This window comes from Varroa destructor, unplaced genomic scaffold (assembly GCF_002443255.2).
Source record: "Varroa destructor unplaced genomic scaffold, Vdes_3.0 BEIS01000002.1, whole genome shotgun sequence".
Classification (NCBI taxonomy): Eukaryota; Metazoa; Arthropoda; class Arachnida; order Mesostigmata; family Varroidae; genus Varroa; species Varroa destructor.
In genome coordinates, this window is record NW_019211455.1 from 31961841 (window position 1) to 31974389 (window position 12549).

General features: G+C 40.7%; 2 protein-coding genes across 6 annotated transcripts in view; both read left to right on the plus strand.

Moving 5' to 3' along the window:
- Nucleotides 1-4697, plus strand: part of Gip (hydroxypyruvate isomerase-like protein Gip) — a 9385-nt gene extending 4688 nt beyond the window's left edge. For all 3 annotated transcript variants that reach the window (XM_022791959.2, XM_022791960.2, XM_022791961.2), the window contains exons 6-8: nt 2522-2648; nt 3842-3943; nt 4455-4697. In XM_022791959.2, coding sequence (XP_022647694.1) covers nt 2522-2648; nt 3842-3917 — 203 coding nt within the window. In that variant the 3' untranslated portion in view covers nt 3918-3943; nt 4455-4697. The remainder of the gene's footprint in view (nt 1-2521; nt 2649-3841; nt 3944-4454) is intronic.
- A 1218-nt stretch (nt 4698-5915) lies between these two features.
- tral (LSM14 family protein trailer hitch) lies at nt 5916-12484 on the plus strand. Of its 3 annotated transcripts, none has more exons than XM_022793416.2 (4): nt 5916-6139; nt 7958-8082; nt 8886-10441; nt 10814-12484. In XM_022793416.2, exons 2-4 carry the CDS (start codon nt 7962-7964, stop codon nt 10874-10876), a joined length of 1740 nt encoding a protein of 579 aa, XP_022649151.1. In that variant the 5' UTR covers nt 5916-6139; nt 7958-7961; the 3' UTR covers nt 10877-12484. The 3 variants fall into 3 exon arrangements, with proteins under 3 accessions (XP_022649151.1, XP_086836428.1, XP_086836429.1); XM_086980302.1 differs by lacking the exon at nt 5916-6139 and adding an exon at nt 6184-7080; XM_086980303.1 differs by lacking the exon at nt 5916-6139 and adding an exon at nt 7142-7461.
- Nucleotides 12485-12549: the final 65 nt, after the last annotated feature.

Sequence of the window (12549 nt, forward strand, 5' to 3'; positions counted from 1 at the left end):
TATATTCCTAATATTCTATAGGTTCTGGCAGATGGTCATTTTCTTAATCATTCGGGGCATCATCAACAAAAATTCAAATGCTTTTTGCCCTGAAGAATTAACTATACGTCATAAATTTTTATTTAAATCTTGCTTGCTGCAGAAAACCCTTTGGGGGCCTGATTGAAAAGCTGGAAACTTGGCCGAGGAACTGAATATTCAGGCGATGGTTAGCTAAAAATTGGCTATAACTAAAATGCTAAACTAATAGAATTAATAAAATCGGAAAGTACTTCACACTTCACTCTTTTACCTGCGATGCCCGATCTAGTCTAGATTTACATTTGTAAACACTAACATACAAGCACAAATTTTCAGCAAAGGTGGCTTCCTCTACACCGTTCAAATTAAGCTATAAGTTACTTTATAATTTTGGAATATGGTTACATACGCCACTGATTTCGTTACGACAAATGTGATTTAAATACAGTAACTTAATGTATAGATCATATGATAACGTACTATAAAGGCCCAGTAAACCAAGGCCAGACCGGATCTCTCATTTTATAAATAATAGATAAGTGTAGACTTTATTTGTTTTATGTTAGGTTAACTTCAACACTATATTGAACTATAAAGTTTTGAATGAAGTAGCTTAATTCTGATCAGACAGCTCTACGAAAATGAGATTTCTGAAGCAACCAACTAGAAACTATGAGCAAAAGCTCGAATATACTAAAACAAAAAAACAGTTCGTCGACATCTTAGTAAATTTCGCTAATAAATTTTAATGAAATTTCATGCGCTTATGATACTCATGGGAAGTTAGTAAACTTCAGTATGTACTGTCCTTTCATAAAGGGTAGAATTCGTTAAGAATAATCAAATTTACCCCAATCTCCCATACATGTGTAGATTAGGTTGGTACAAGCAAATCCGGCGGACTTTGAAACTGAAAAGCTTTTAAACTGCGCCTCGCGAAGCAGACAAAATATGCTTGATAACTACTCCAAGATTCTAGAATTACCGTTTAACCACTGCAGTGCGGAAACGGGTTAAAAGATTGGTTCTCCGTGAATTGACTCCGGGCCAACTCAAAATACTTGTGGTATATTCCACGTGCCATGTGCGGAACTCTAATAACAAAAAATGCGCCTGAAGCATATGGTTACCATATACGAGGCACGGTTTAATCTCTACCGACAGCTGGAGGGGAATGAGGTGAGAAAATGGCGCTACCCTGCAGGGAAATCGAGTTTGGTATTAGTTTCAACTAGGTTCGGACATGAGATTATTGTAATACTTGCAGTGCACATCAATGGGCATTAGCTCCTATGATATACTCACCAAAAACCAAACAATAGGACTCGCTTTTTCTAGCTCATTAAAAGGCTCACTAACTTTTCGCACGGCAATCAAACACACAGTCTGGTTACTTGATGACAACGCCAAATTTCATTACCATCTCTCAGTTATTTTCTGGATTGAGTAAAAAAATATTCAACCTTGACCTCAACCAGCTTAAACTTCCGATCTAAGTCCATATAGTTACGGCTTTTTTCACGCGCTTAAAAGGGCAACTGATGAGCAAGCATATCTTTTTAGTGCTTTACTTCGTGAAACCATAGAGAGTGAAATTACATAAGGAATGTTAATATATGTATGGCTGTCCAGAAGCTGCCGGAGCACTGTCGGACGAATGTGTGAAAAATAAAGAAACTAGATGAATAGATAGAGCTAGACGGAAAATAAAAACTAGCATAACTCAATGGAATGGATCCATCATGATGTTCCTTGAAATGCTTACTAAACGGTTTTCACCCATGACCCAGCTTCTTCTAGTTCTTGTATATTGAGCCGCAACGGATCTCAACCATAGGATATCATTACGAGGGTCATCCAAAAGGAGGCCCACAACATAACTCACTTCAGATCGCCGCCGAAACCCGCAAAAAGCAAAGTGTCTGCTCCGATTCTAAGTATTGTATACAGTTTATTCCATTGGTTGTGAGTTATCTGGCCTGTTGCATTAGTGATATGCGTTTACGCTGCCTGTACTTTTATGAACCAAAGGATATGCCGAACGTATTGTCTGTCGCAGTGACTACGGCAACCACCAATACGGTGCACGTACTCTTTCATACATGAGAGTTACAAATCAGGAAAGTTTTTATGCGAAAAATCCTTTTTGCCCCTAGCGCAAATTGACCCCATGTTGACTGTACGGTACACGTATGTTCAGTTTTCTTCAAGCTCGCACACATTGGTCTTGCCTTGAGCAACACCATATAATTCTTGCGGGACCCTCGGGCAGTAGTTTGTCTCTATCAATCTTTTTTGTATGCACACCCCATTTTGGGTCTCAGCTAACCTGACATTACCTTCTTCGTCGTCTGATGCGTGGCATCTAACGCTGATTAACAGGATACAGCGCTTAAGCCATATAAGAACATGGTACATTTAAAATTGCAGTAGATTACGAATATATGATACATATAAAAGTTGTTCTAACAGTCGTTCTATATTGCATTATCTTACATAGGCCACGTTCAAATTTCCCAAGCCCCAAAACGTACGGAACCGAGCGCTCCTGGTGAAATCGATTATCGTTACGTCCTCGAATTACTCAACGAGCTTGGCTATCGGGACTATATCGGCCTCGAATATTGGTATAATAAATATATTTTCACATTCAGCAGTTTAAGTAAAACTCTTACGTAACGTATACAGATAAAAGCTTACTTTATTTGACTGTGCAAATAACAAAAAATGTTGTATGATTATGTAATTGGTTTAATCTCTTCGTTCAATAGCTACAAGTCTGTTAATTTAATGCCAGCTACCAGAACTGACCAATTCACGTAGTGACCACAAGCTCAGCTCTTCGACGAGTGCATCAGACGCATACAAAGTAAACTTTTATATTATAGAAATTCAGGCTTTCTTCGAATATTTGAAATTATGCATTGCTTGCTGTACTTACTTTGTTAGACTACATTCGAAATTCTATATCGTCATGCACAGAGCTCTTGATAGTTTGAAACTTTTGGTTTGGCTTTTATATGGCTTCATTGTCACCAATTTTTGAGATTTTTTCTATCCTGGTCCTATTTTTTGTTCATTTTTGGGATTGTTTGAAACATAATTATCATTTTCTACACATATTGCTGTTAATATTTTCGCAAACCTATACGTTAATTAGACTAATTCTTAATCGAGGATATGTACGCCCAGCTCTCCTCAGTCGACAAATTTAGTTTTGTCATTGCCAAGATATCAACAAAAGGGTAATGATAAAAACCATTGTTCTCATTTCAAAAATGGCAAAAATTGTCATTGATTTTACCTGGATTCGCAGTCGCCCTCTGTGGGCCTTCTTAAATTATATATAAAATCCAGTCAATTCTATTTAGCTGCTCATTCTGCAAAGTTATGTTAGCGTTCTATAGTTTAGTTCACTTGCGTCCAGTATCATTAGGTTTCAATTATGTAACCTACCTGAGGTAATGATACGCTCCCTTAAAAGGAACTACCTCTACTTTTAATAGAGTGTACAAATGTCGACAGTTATAATTTCTGAAATTAACATTTACGTCACAGTAGTGAACACAACTCTTCGGCGTTCTTGTAATCGTTTAGAGGTTTTAGCCTTAATATTAACTTAATCAGATCTAAAATGGCAGTCTTATGATTATACAAACAATGAACATTAGCCTACATTATATCTTAATTTTTTGGATTCATATATACTGGGCCTTTAGTAATATTTAACACGAACGCTTGTAAAGGCTGTACTGCAACTCAAAGGATTCCCTCTCGCTGACAAATTCGTTCACATTGAGCCTCTTTATTTCGGTTTCAGTCCATCCGGAAAAACTGTGGATAGTATGCGTTTCCTAAAAGACTGGGGCTACATGCCAGAACTTAATCTTGAATGATAAAGGATCACAGAATATTTTACATGGTAAGAAGAAAAAAATGAACCTTTCGTGAATCTTATTTTTTCATATCTAGTGAAATACACAATAATGCACTTATTCTTCTAGCATATTTCAGGCAGAGATGGTTACTATAACAGTGTTTTGTTCCTTCGGACAATAATATAGCAACACCTCGAAGGTACACAAACAAACAAACTGCACTTTTTATATATTATACCTATTATGCGTTTTTCATAGTTTTCTATAATTTTACAAGGTTCTATAGGTCCTATAAAACGTTATTAACACAACGCAGAAACATCTTCGTCAAAGCAGAAGTGATCTATGTATTAATCTGTAACATATTTTTAGCATAAAATTAGCAATTTTAGTGCTCTGTTTTGAACGCAAAAATATACAATTGAATTCCCTTTCACATCAGCGTTAATTTATCGAAAATGGTTCATTGAAGCTTAATCCGATACTTTATGTGTAAAATGTTATATCACTTATTTTTAATTAAACTTGATGTCGTTTTCACATTTTACATTTCAGGTGCAGAATTTACGGAAGAGACTTGGAAACAACTCTATTTCAAGCTTTGCTCTGATAAAATACGTGTGCGCATTACTTCGAGTTATCTGGCCGGATTAAATTACTTTCCGTATTTTTCTTATAACATAGGTATTTGTTGCTTATCAGGATGTTATTAAAGATGTTCTGTGAACAAAGAAGGTGCGTATTTTCGAATTTAAGAAAACCGTCCAAAAAATAAATTGCGAGATGGCTATACTTGTAGTGCTTGTTTTCTTTCTTTACCCAAGAAGAAACTGTTTGTATCTGGGAAATAGACAGTTGAAGACGATACGAATATTAGTGGGAAGAGTAGTAAAAAGTGTGTGAATGCGTTTTTGTTGTTAATAGACTCTTAAGACAAACTTTAACCTTAAAAGTATATGGTATCTGTTGATCTGTGCTGTGGGCTTAGGTCAGTGTGTGTCGCGATATTACCGTTACAGAGGCATAGGCTGGAGGACCTATCGTCAGTTTTTGGCATGTTTCGTTAGCCTGGTTTAGGTGGAGTTAAGATAGCTTATTTGATAAAATGCTCAAATTTGTAAACCTCGGCTTTTAGTGGTAAGTGTATCATGTTAGCATTTCTACGGCGTAGACTATACCAACTCGGCAAAAATGTTGTCAATGATAGATATGAGCACCCTGTAAAGTTCGACACAATAAAAAATACACTGTGAAATATAAACATGATTTCTACACCAAGTGTTACTTCGAACTTTATCATACCCAAATGTAGCGTTTCAATTCGACGACGGGATAATGCACTGAAAGAAAAAGGACAAGAGAAGGAGGGTAACCGTTATCATAGCACATATTTTAAAAACCCATTCAATTTTAATTTGGTTCAGACACCTCATCGAGGAATCATATGTGTTTTATTGAAAATACGGTCATGTATTCGTCTATTTGATTCGATCGGTTCATTTCAAAATTCAGACCAAATTCTGTTTTGATAGAGTTACTCCAGTTTGGATGGACTAACGAGGCTATAAATAACATGTAGAGCGGTTTCATTAGTCAGTGGACTAATAGATGCCGGCATCTCCACACTATAAGCATTCATTATGAGAATATAGCCCCCCTCTCCACTACAACTATACATTTGCCCGCCTCAGCAAAACACCGTAAGTGGCGTCTCTCATCGTTCGCCATAGAAGCGTAGAAGCAACGGATCATGCCTCGGTATCATTTCAAGAACTTGCTTTTCTTTAGAGATTTTCATATACGATTTATCGTCTCCCAGTAATATCAATAAGGTGATTACGCCAGCGACTCCTTAGTTAGAAAAGCTGGCTTAATGCATAACCTTAAATACGAAGCGTGTATGAAAAAGGGTGGCATTATTCTTTTTAGATACTTAAAGTAGACTTCTGTTGCGAGCAGCGAGCAGCGTCTGTTGCTGTTGGAGCGGTCGTCGCCCAGCAAGGGGGTAAACAAAACTGAGGAGAGCTGCTGCTGCTGCTGCTGCTGCTGCTGCAGGAGTCTAGCTTGGTTGCCGTGTAATTCGTGCTGTTTGCCGTGAGTCCGTCGTAGTTTGTTGGCCAGACCGAACAGTGCTAGTTAATTGTCGCCGGAAATCCGCGTAAATCGGGCTGCAGCTACTGATCTAGCCCGGTAAAACGCGGCCAACTGTAGTCGGCTGCCCTCAACCCACCAAACAGCAGGTGATTTGTCGCGAAATTCCATAGAAAATTTGTGAAACCGTCGGTTCTACTACCTAATCGTATGTCGGCTGTCTTCTGTGTTGCGACTTTCTATAGATGGCATCACTATTACGGTCGCTCTTAGTGCTCACTGACAACGCTTACGCCGTAACTGTATAGATGAGATCTGAAATAACCGTCTATTGGCATATTCGCTGTTTGTCATCTATCAGCGATGTGTTATTTTCTTTACTGGAAGCGTCGTCTTGCTACAGAAGCTGACACTCGACCAGCGACTGTACCTAATCGTGCGGTTGCGGGAACGCCACTAACCTGTGCCTCTTTGCTGGTGAAAACTACCAAAACGCTTGCATCGGTGGTCACTTGTTCTATTAATGGTGGTGCCTGAGAACGTTGTCCGTTATGTGTTTGAGAGCGCAGCAGTATGTTGGTGTTGTTATATGGTGTGATTGGTTGCTTGCCGGTCAGTCCATTGTACCCACCGTTGCCTCATCAACTTTTCCCATACCGTTGCCCAACTGAGCATCGCGATATGACAACCGACACATGATGAATATGGGTAACGACAAGTTACAGTCAGGACATTTAGAAAAATTGTTTTTTTTTTTGTATCGGGAGAAAAACATACATGTCCGTGAATTTCATTTTAAATCGTCTGTGTCAATGGGATTACGGCGAACCAATTATAATTGCCCAGTCTGATTCGTCAGCGTTGGCGCTGGGACTCAACTTGGAACTTGCTACTCAGCAGCTGTTCGAAGCGTTCACTCTTTTATCACTTACATACGGTTGCCGCGAGGTTATAGTTAAGTTTGAATTGCATCGACCTCACGAACTGTGTGAGGTGTCGACTAAAAGTTCTACGTCGTCTCGCTGACGTGCACGCACCAACAACAACTTGATGCAGCAGACGCGGGAAGCAGCAGTTGAACGATATGATGGTTGTAATTTTACTTGCATGAAATAACCCTAGGACGGAACTTAAAAGCAAAATCCTTCGCACATTGCGACTGAATTCCACAGTTGAAGCGTCCTTTATTCTTATGAGCAATATGCGATTTGTACATGAATTTCGTAAACATTTTTTAGCTTTCCTATGAGCTGGTTATTCAACTAAGTAGATAAGTGGATGCCTATTAAAGAAAAAATCACTTCGATGTGTTAAGACACACGTGTGTTCTGTGTATGTAATTCATTTCTTGAATTATCGTTTTCAACTGGTGGAGATTGCATTTTCCGCAAGTCAAACAAGCTGTTCGACATTCTGGTTTAGGTTTTGCACGTCACCAACCCTGATGGTGGAATGAAGTTGTTACCCTCAAGTATGGGCTTACTTTTGTTTTACGCAAATTATTAACTTAATACAGATTCCTTAAACATTGACTTTACAGATATTACATGGCCCTAATTGGTAGGCATACGCTCTGTGTTGATGATACATTAAAGAAAGAATTCACACAGTTTGTGTGAATAAATATTTCTTGTATATATTCTGTGCTTCTATTAAAAAGCTTACGGCGTACAAATTTAGTGAGGTATTCACCATGCACAATGAGGCTTATTAATCATGGGGAGTCAATAAGTAGTAGTTCTTTTCACATTTCATGTCACGCAGTTTGAGCCCTCGCAAGTAACCACTCCTTTGTCGTAACGATAGTTGGAATTATTTGGTGCGTGGCATAAATGTCAATCTACGAGCATACTTGATATAATATTTCGTACAATTTAGAAATCTCTTCTAGTTAATAAACACTGATATTGGCTCTTGGTATGTATATGACAATAACATTTTTTTAATATGCGATTTCATATTTATAGAAAAATGGCTGCGTCTACTCCGTACTTAGGTTCAAAGATCAGCCTTATTTCTAATGCTGAAATCCGCTATGAAGGAATCCTGTACACCATCGATTCGAAAGAAAGTACCGTCGCGCTTTTTAAGGGTAAGCTTTTTGTTCCACATTATCGATTTGGGCTCTTATTTAGGAAGCGAAACAAATTAAGGCGACACAAAGTTGTGCTATTAGGCTTCTTAAACGTTTATTTGTCACTGGTATCATAGCACCACGTCGTAGTAAGAAAGATGTTCATTGTAACAAGGAAAATGTTTTTAAGCTTTAAAATTTAAGCATGCGTGTTTACTGCGTGACAGTAGACTTCACCATAAGCATGTGGCTTGTGAATTAATGGGAAAGAAACCCTTAGTGCATTATATAAATACTTTTATATTTATATATTATCCCATTAGATATGTGACTTAAGTAAGATACGTTGTACTACTCTTACGAGTGTTCTTTGAGCTCGCTTAGTTCGTCACAAGATAGAGGAGATAAAGAAAACTTAAATTCCTAACATACTGACTTTTTCAAGAATTAATATGTATATAGTTCTTACGCGATGAGCTGGTTCTGCTAGAGGTTTTTGTCTGCTAGATCATCTTAATGGATCAAAAAACCCGCAGCGTGTGCTTCATCCAGTCGGGCTCATTGATATCGTATGGTAACCGCTGTTGGAATGACATCCCAGCCTCTTGCCGGGAGCCTCATTAACAATTGTTGTTTTTTGGTCCCGTTTCGCTTCGAGTTGCTTTACACTGTTATTTTTTCTGGATACTCGATGTCGATAGTATTAAGGTTATGTGACGACGAAAGCGTAAGGTGCCTGATGGAGGAATCATGAATATTTCCCGTGACATCGCATAACTGCATAACGATCAAACTTTATTTTCTGTTATTGCCTATTGCAGTACGCGTTTTTGGCACAGAGGATCGAAAAACGGATACTCCAGTACCTCCTAGTGATGACATCTTCGAATTTATTACCTTCACAGCCTCGGACATTAAAGACCTGCGGGTATGTCAGCCACCGGTTGCATCATTAGTGCAGGATCCGGCCATAGTGAGCCATTCAATGGCTCCCCCACCGGGTCCTCCTGGACCTCCCGGTCCACCTGGTCCATCATTTGGAGATTTCTCTGGCACACCATACGCGAACCAAGGTCCTCCGCCTCCTCGACCCATGTACATGGGCGGATCACCGTTTGGTGGCGGCCTTGGATTATCACCGTCAATGCTGGCACCTGGAGCTGGTCTTAGCGGAGGCCGAGGTCCTGAACTGCCTGGACCGAATGGACCTCCAATGGGTTTCCCACCTGCGGCTGGCGCTCCCAAAGTCGATTCGTGTGCACAATCTTTGAATGAAGGTGCTGGTTCACGAAATAGCAGTCCCGATCTTCTGGGAAAAGCGATGACCAGTGGCGGGGGCGGCGGTGAGCGACGCGGACCGCTGGAGCATGAAGAAGACGAGCGGGAGGTTCAACGAGGAAACAATATGAGTGGGTTTCGTGGAAGCGGTGAAGGCTCAAGGTTTTCTGGCTACCCATCACCCCGTCCGCCCCCTGTACCTCGTGAGGGTTTCCACGGACAGAGGGACGCTGGTTTCCAACAGCGACGCGGCATTCAGGGACCGGCGCATGGGGGGTATACAGGGGGTCGTGGCGGTAGTGGTAGTGTCGGCGGAGGTGGTTTTCCACCAATGCGCGGCCGAGGCGGCGGGATGGGACGAGGTGGCCGTGGTGGTCTAGGCGGACCTCGCGGCCTACTTCGTGGTCAGTTGCAGCCTAACAAGGAGCCATTGAAGTTCGACAAGGATTTCGATTTCGAACAGGCAAATCTTGAGTTCCAGGAACTCGAGTCGAAAATGGCCAAGGCCAATATCACTGCGTCTGAGTGGGATGTGGATCTCGAGGCGGGAACTGTCGGGGGCGATAGTGGTGGTGGAGCATCAGCGAGCGGAGCGGCTGGTGCGAACGGTGATGATGAGCAAAGTAGTGGCGTGAAGAGCGGTGCCGGCGAAGATGCTAACAAGGGTGGCAGCGGCAGTGAGAAAGGTGCCGGGGACGAGCCTGCTCCCGAATACTACAACAAGAGCAAGAGCTTCTTCGATCAGATCAGTTGCGAGGCCTTGGAACGGCAAAAGGGCCAGAATGGTAACCAGCGTGTGGATTGGCGGCACGAAAGAAGCATCAACAAGGAAACGTTTGGTGTAGCCGCACCACCAAGCTGGGGCTACCGAAACCGCGGTGGCGGATGGGGCGGTGGATACCGTGGGGGACGTGGCGGCTACAGTGGTGGAAGCTACAGTGGTTATCGAGGCGGCGGTAGAGGTATAGGCTATGCACCCCGAAACAACTACGATAGGGGTTATGGAGGTCATCAAGGCTCAGGAGGTTACGGGGGTCACCAGGGTGGATATGGTCGCGGATACGACGCCCGAAACAGTCGAAGTAACACTAACAATCATGTAAGCCGTCGTTACTTTTTATATTCGTTTCTTTCTTCAAATACCTATAAAATGATACATATGTAAACAATACACATGTATCATTTTATAGGCATTTTTTAATAATTATCGTAAAAGAAATTAGTCTATGGCACATTAACTATGGTTGCCATACGAAGTTTTAACATCTTGACATGAGTGAAAAGTAAATTTCATAAAATGACTATTCGAAAATTAAATGATACTCAATTGCCACAACTATTGATCTGTGGCCTTCTTATATGATTATTATTATTATTATTACAAGAATTATTAATTTTGGGAAAACTCTTCATGTCTCAATAAAGGTGTACAAAAACATATCATAGATTGTCGCGATTTGGTTCATTTCAGATGGCTAGTGGCCGCGGAGGTGGTCCCCGGGGCCCCCGGCAGCCGCAGGCTCAACAGGCGTGATTGGTTGATAATCTAACAAAACAGCAAAAGACGACGACGACAAGAACAGCAACATTAACAACAAGGATATGAGGTAGATTTAACGGCCACAAAATAGCTACAGGGGGTCCTAACCCGGCACTGTCTTCATGGCGTGGCAGATTTCCGAATAGACAGATGAAACTTCTCGAGGCAGAGAGTGACTATACAAATACAGAAGATAAATGAATACCATATTAAGGAACAGGGATCACAATAAAAGCACGTGCAGATTCATCATCATATTATATAGGATGAATCTGCCAACATCTACTGCAGTCAATTAGCTCCGGAAATGATGCTAGTATAAACGCTGTTTGTAGAATACGGAAATGGAGCTTTGACCCTGGAAAGGTGGGCGGCAGCTTCCGGTGTGCACAGTGTGTTCTCTTCGGTGAAAGAAAAGGAAAGCGTTTTTGAGAAAGTGAAAGTAAAGAAAGCGGACTATAATCATTGACAACGTTATTGTCACTTGGCACAAACCTAGCACAGTGGTAAACCGAGTTTACAGGATATGCGTGTCAAGGTGGAGAAGGATTTAACTTGCACAGTCAAGGAAGACTGCATAGAAGAGTATAGGAAAGACTGCTTTCAGAGGAAGGAATTTCCGGATGCGTTTGTAGAAAAACCCGTAGGACGTGTGGTCAGTGAATTCAGCAGGGAAACGTAGGGCTGTCGACAATAATGAATGAACGTTGTGTTTTGGAAGATTACAAGAACGACAAGCGGAGTATGGAGAGATCGTTTAAATGATTGACAGACTAGTAGCGGTTAGCTCCATTCTTCAGCTGAAACAAATAGGACAAGAAAGTCACGTGAAAGTAACGTAAGGTACATGTGGTGAAAGCCACAAATATGATTTTGAGGAAGCATACAATGGAACCGGTGGCGCAATGATATATACGCGTGCACTGAAAAAAGTGAAAGCACGCGAGACAAAAGAACGAAGATTGAAAGTTTTTATCATCAGATCAAATCACGACGGCGACAAGGAGAAAGCGAGGGAATGAGAGAAGATGAAAACTACAGTGAAAAAATTCAGAGACTTGAAATGAGCTACAGATACTGAATAGCACACGAAGCATACGAAATATTATTGAGCCAAGCGTATGCATGGGATGGGGTATGCGTTTTACGCTTTAAATCTACTTCGTGTGTGTGTTATAAAGCACGTCTTAACGAGGAAAGAGAACCAGCCAGCGGACAGACCAATTAATAATGACCATTATTGAGGAAAAAGGGCTAATAGGAAAGCACGAAAAGGACGAAACGTAAACGAAAACAAAGGAAGTGCGAGTAATGAAAGCCACAAAAAGTTGTTAGAAGCCAGGCAGACCAGAACGGCTTGATGACGGCGAATTAAAGATAAGGATAGAGATAGCGAAGAAAGACAGTGCTGTAGAAGATTACAAGGTAAACTCAGAAATAATTATAATAGCGATTTTTATTACCATTATTATATAATCAGTTAACGCGATAATGGAGAACTAGAATGAATTAAGCATGCATCTCGTGGTGAAATGTGCGGAAACAATAAGAAGCTGAAACTATAATAAAGAGAAATTGATAAAAATAAAGGGAACATGTAGAGATGCCGTGGTCAAAGAAATAAAAAAATCGAGGAAGGAGTCGAAGAGCGCATATATATATATATA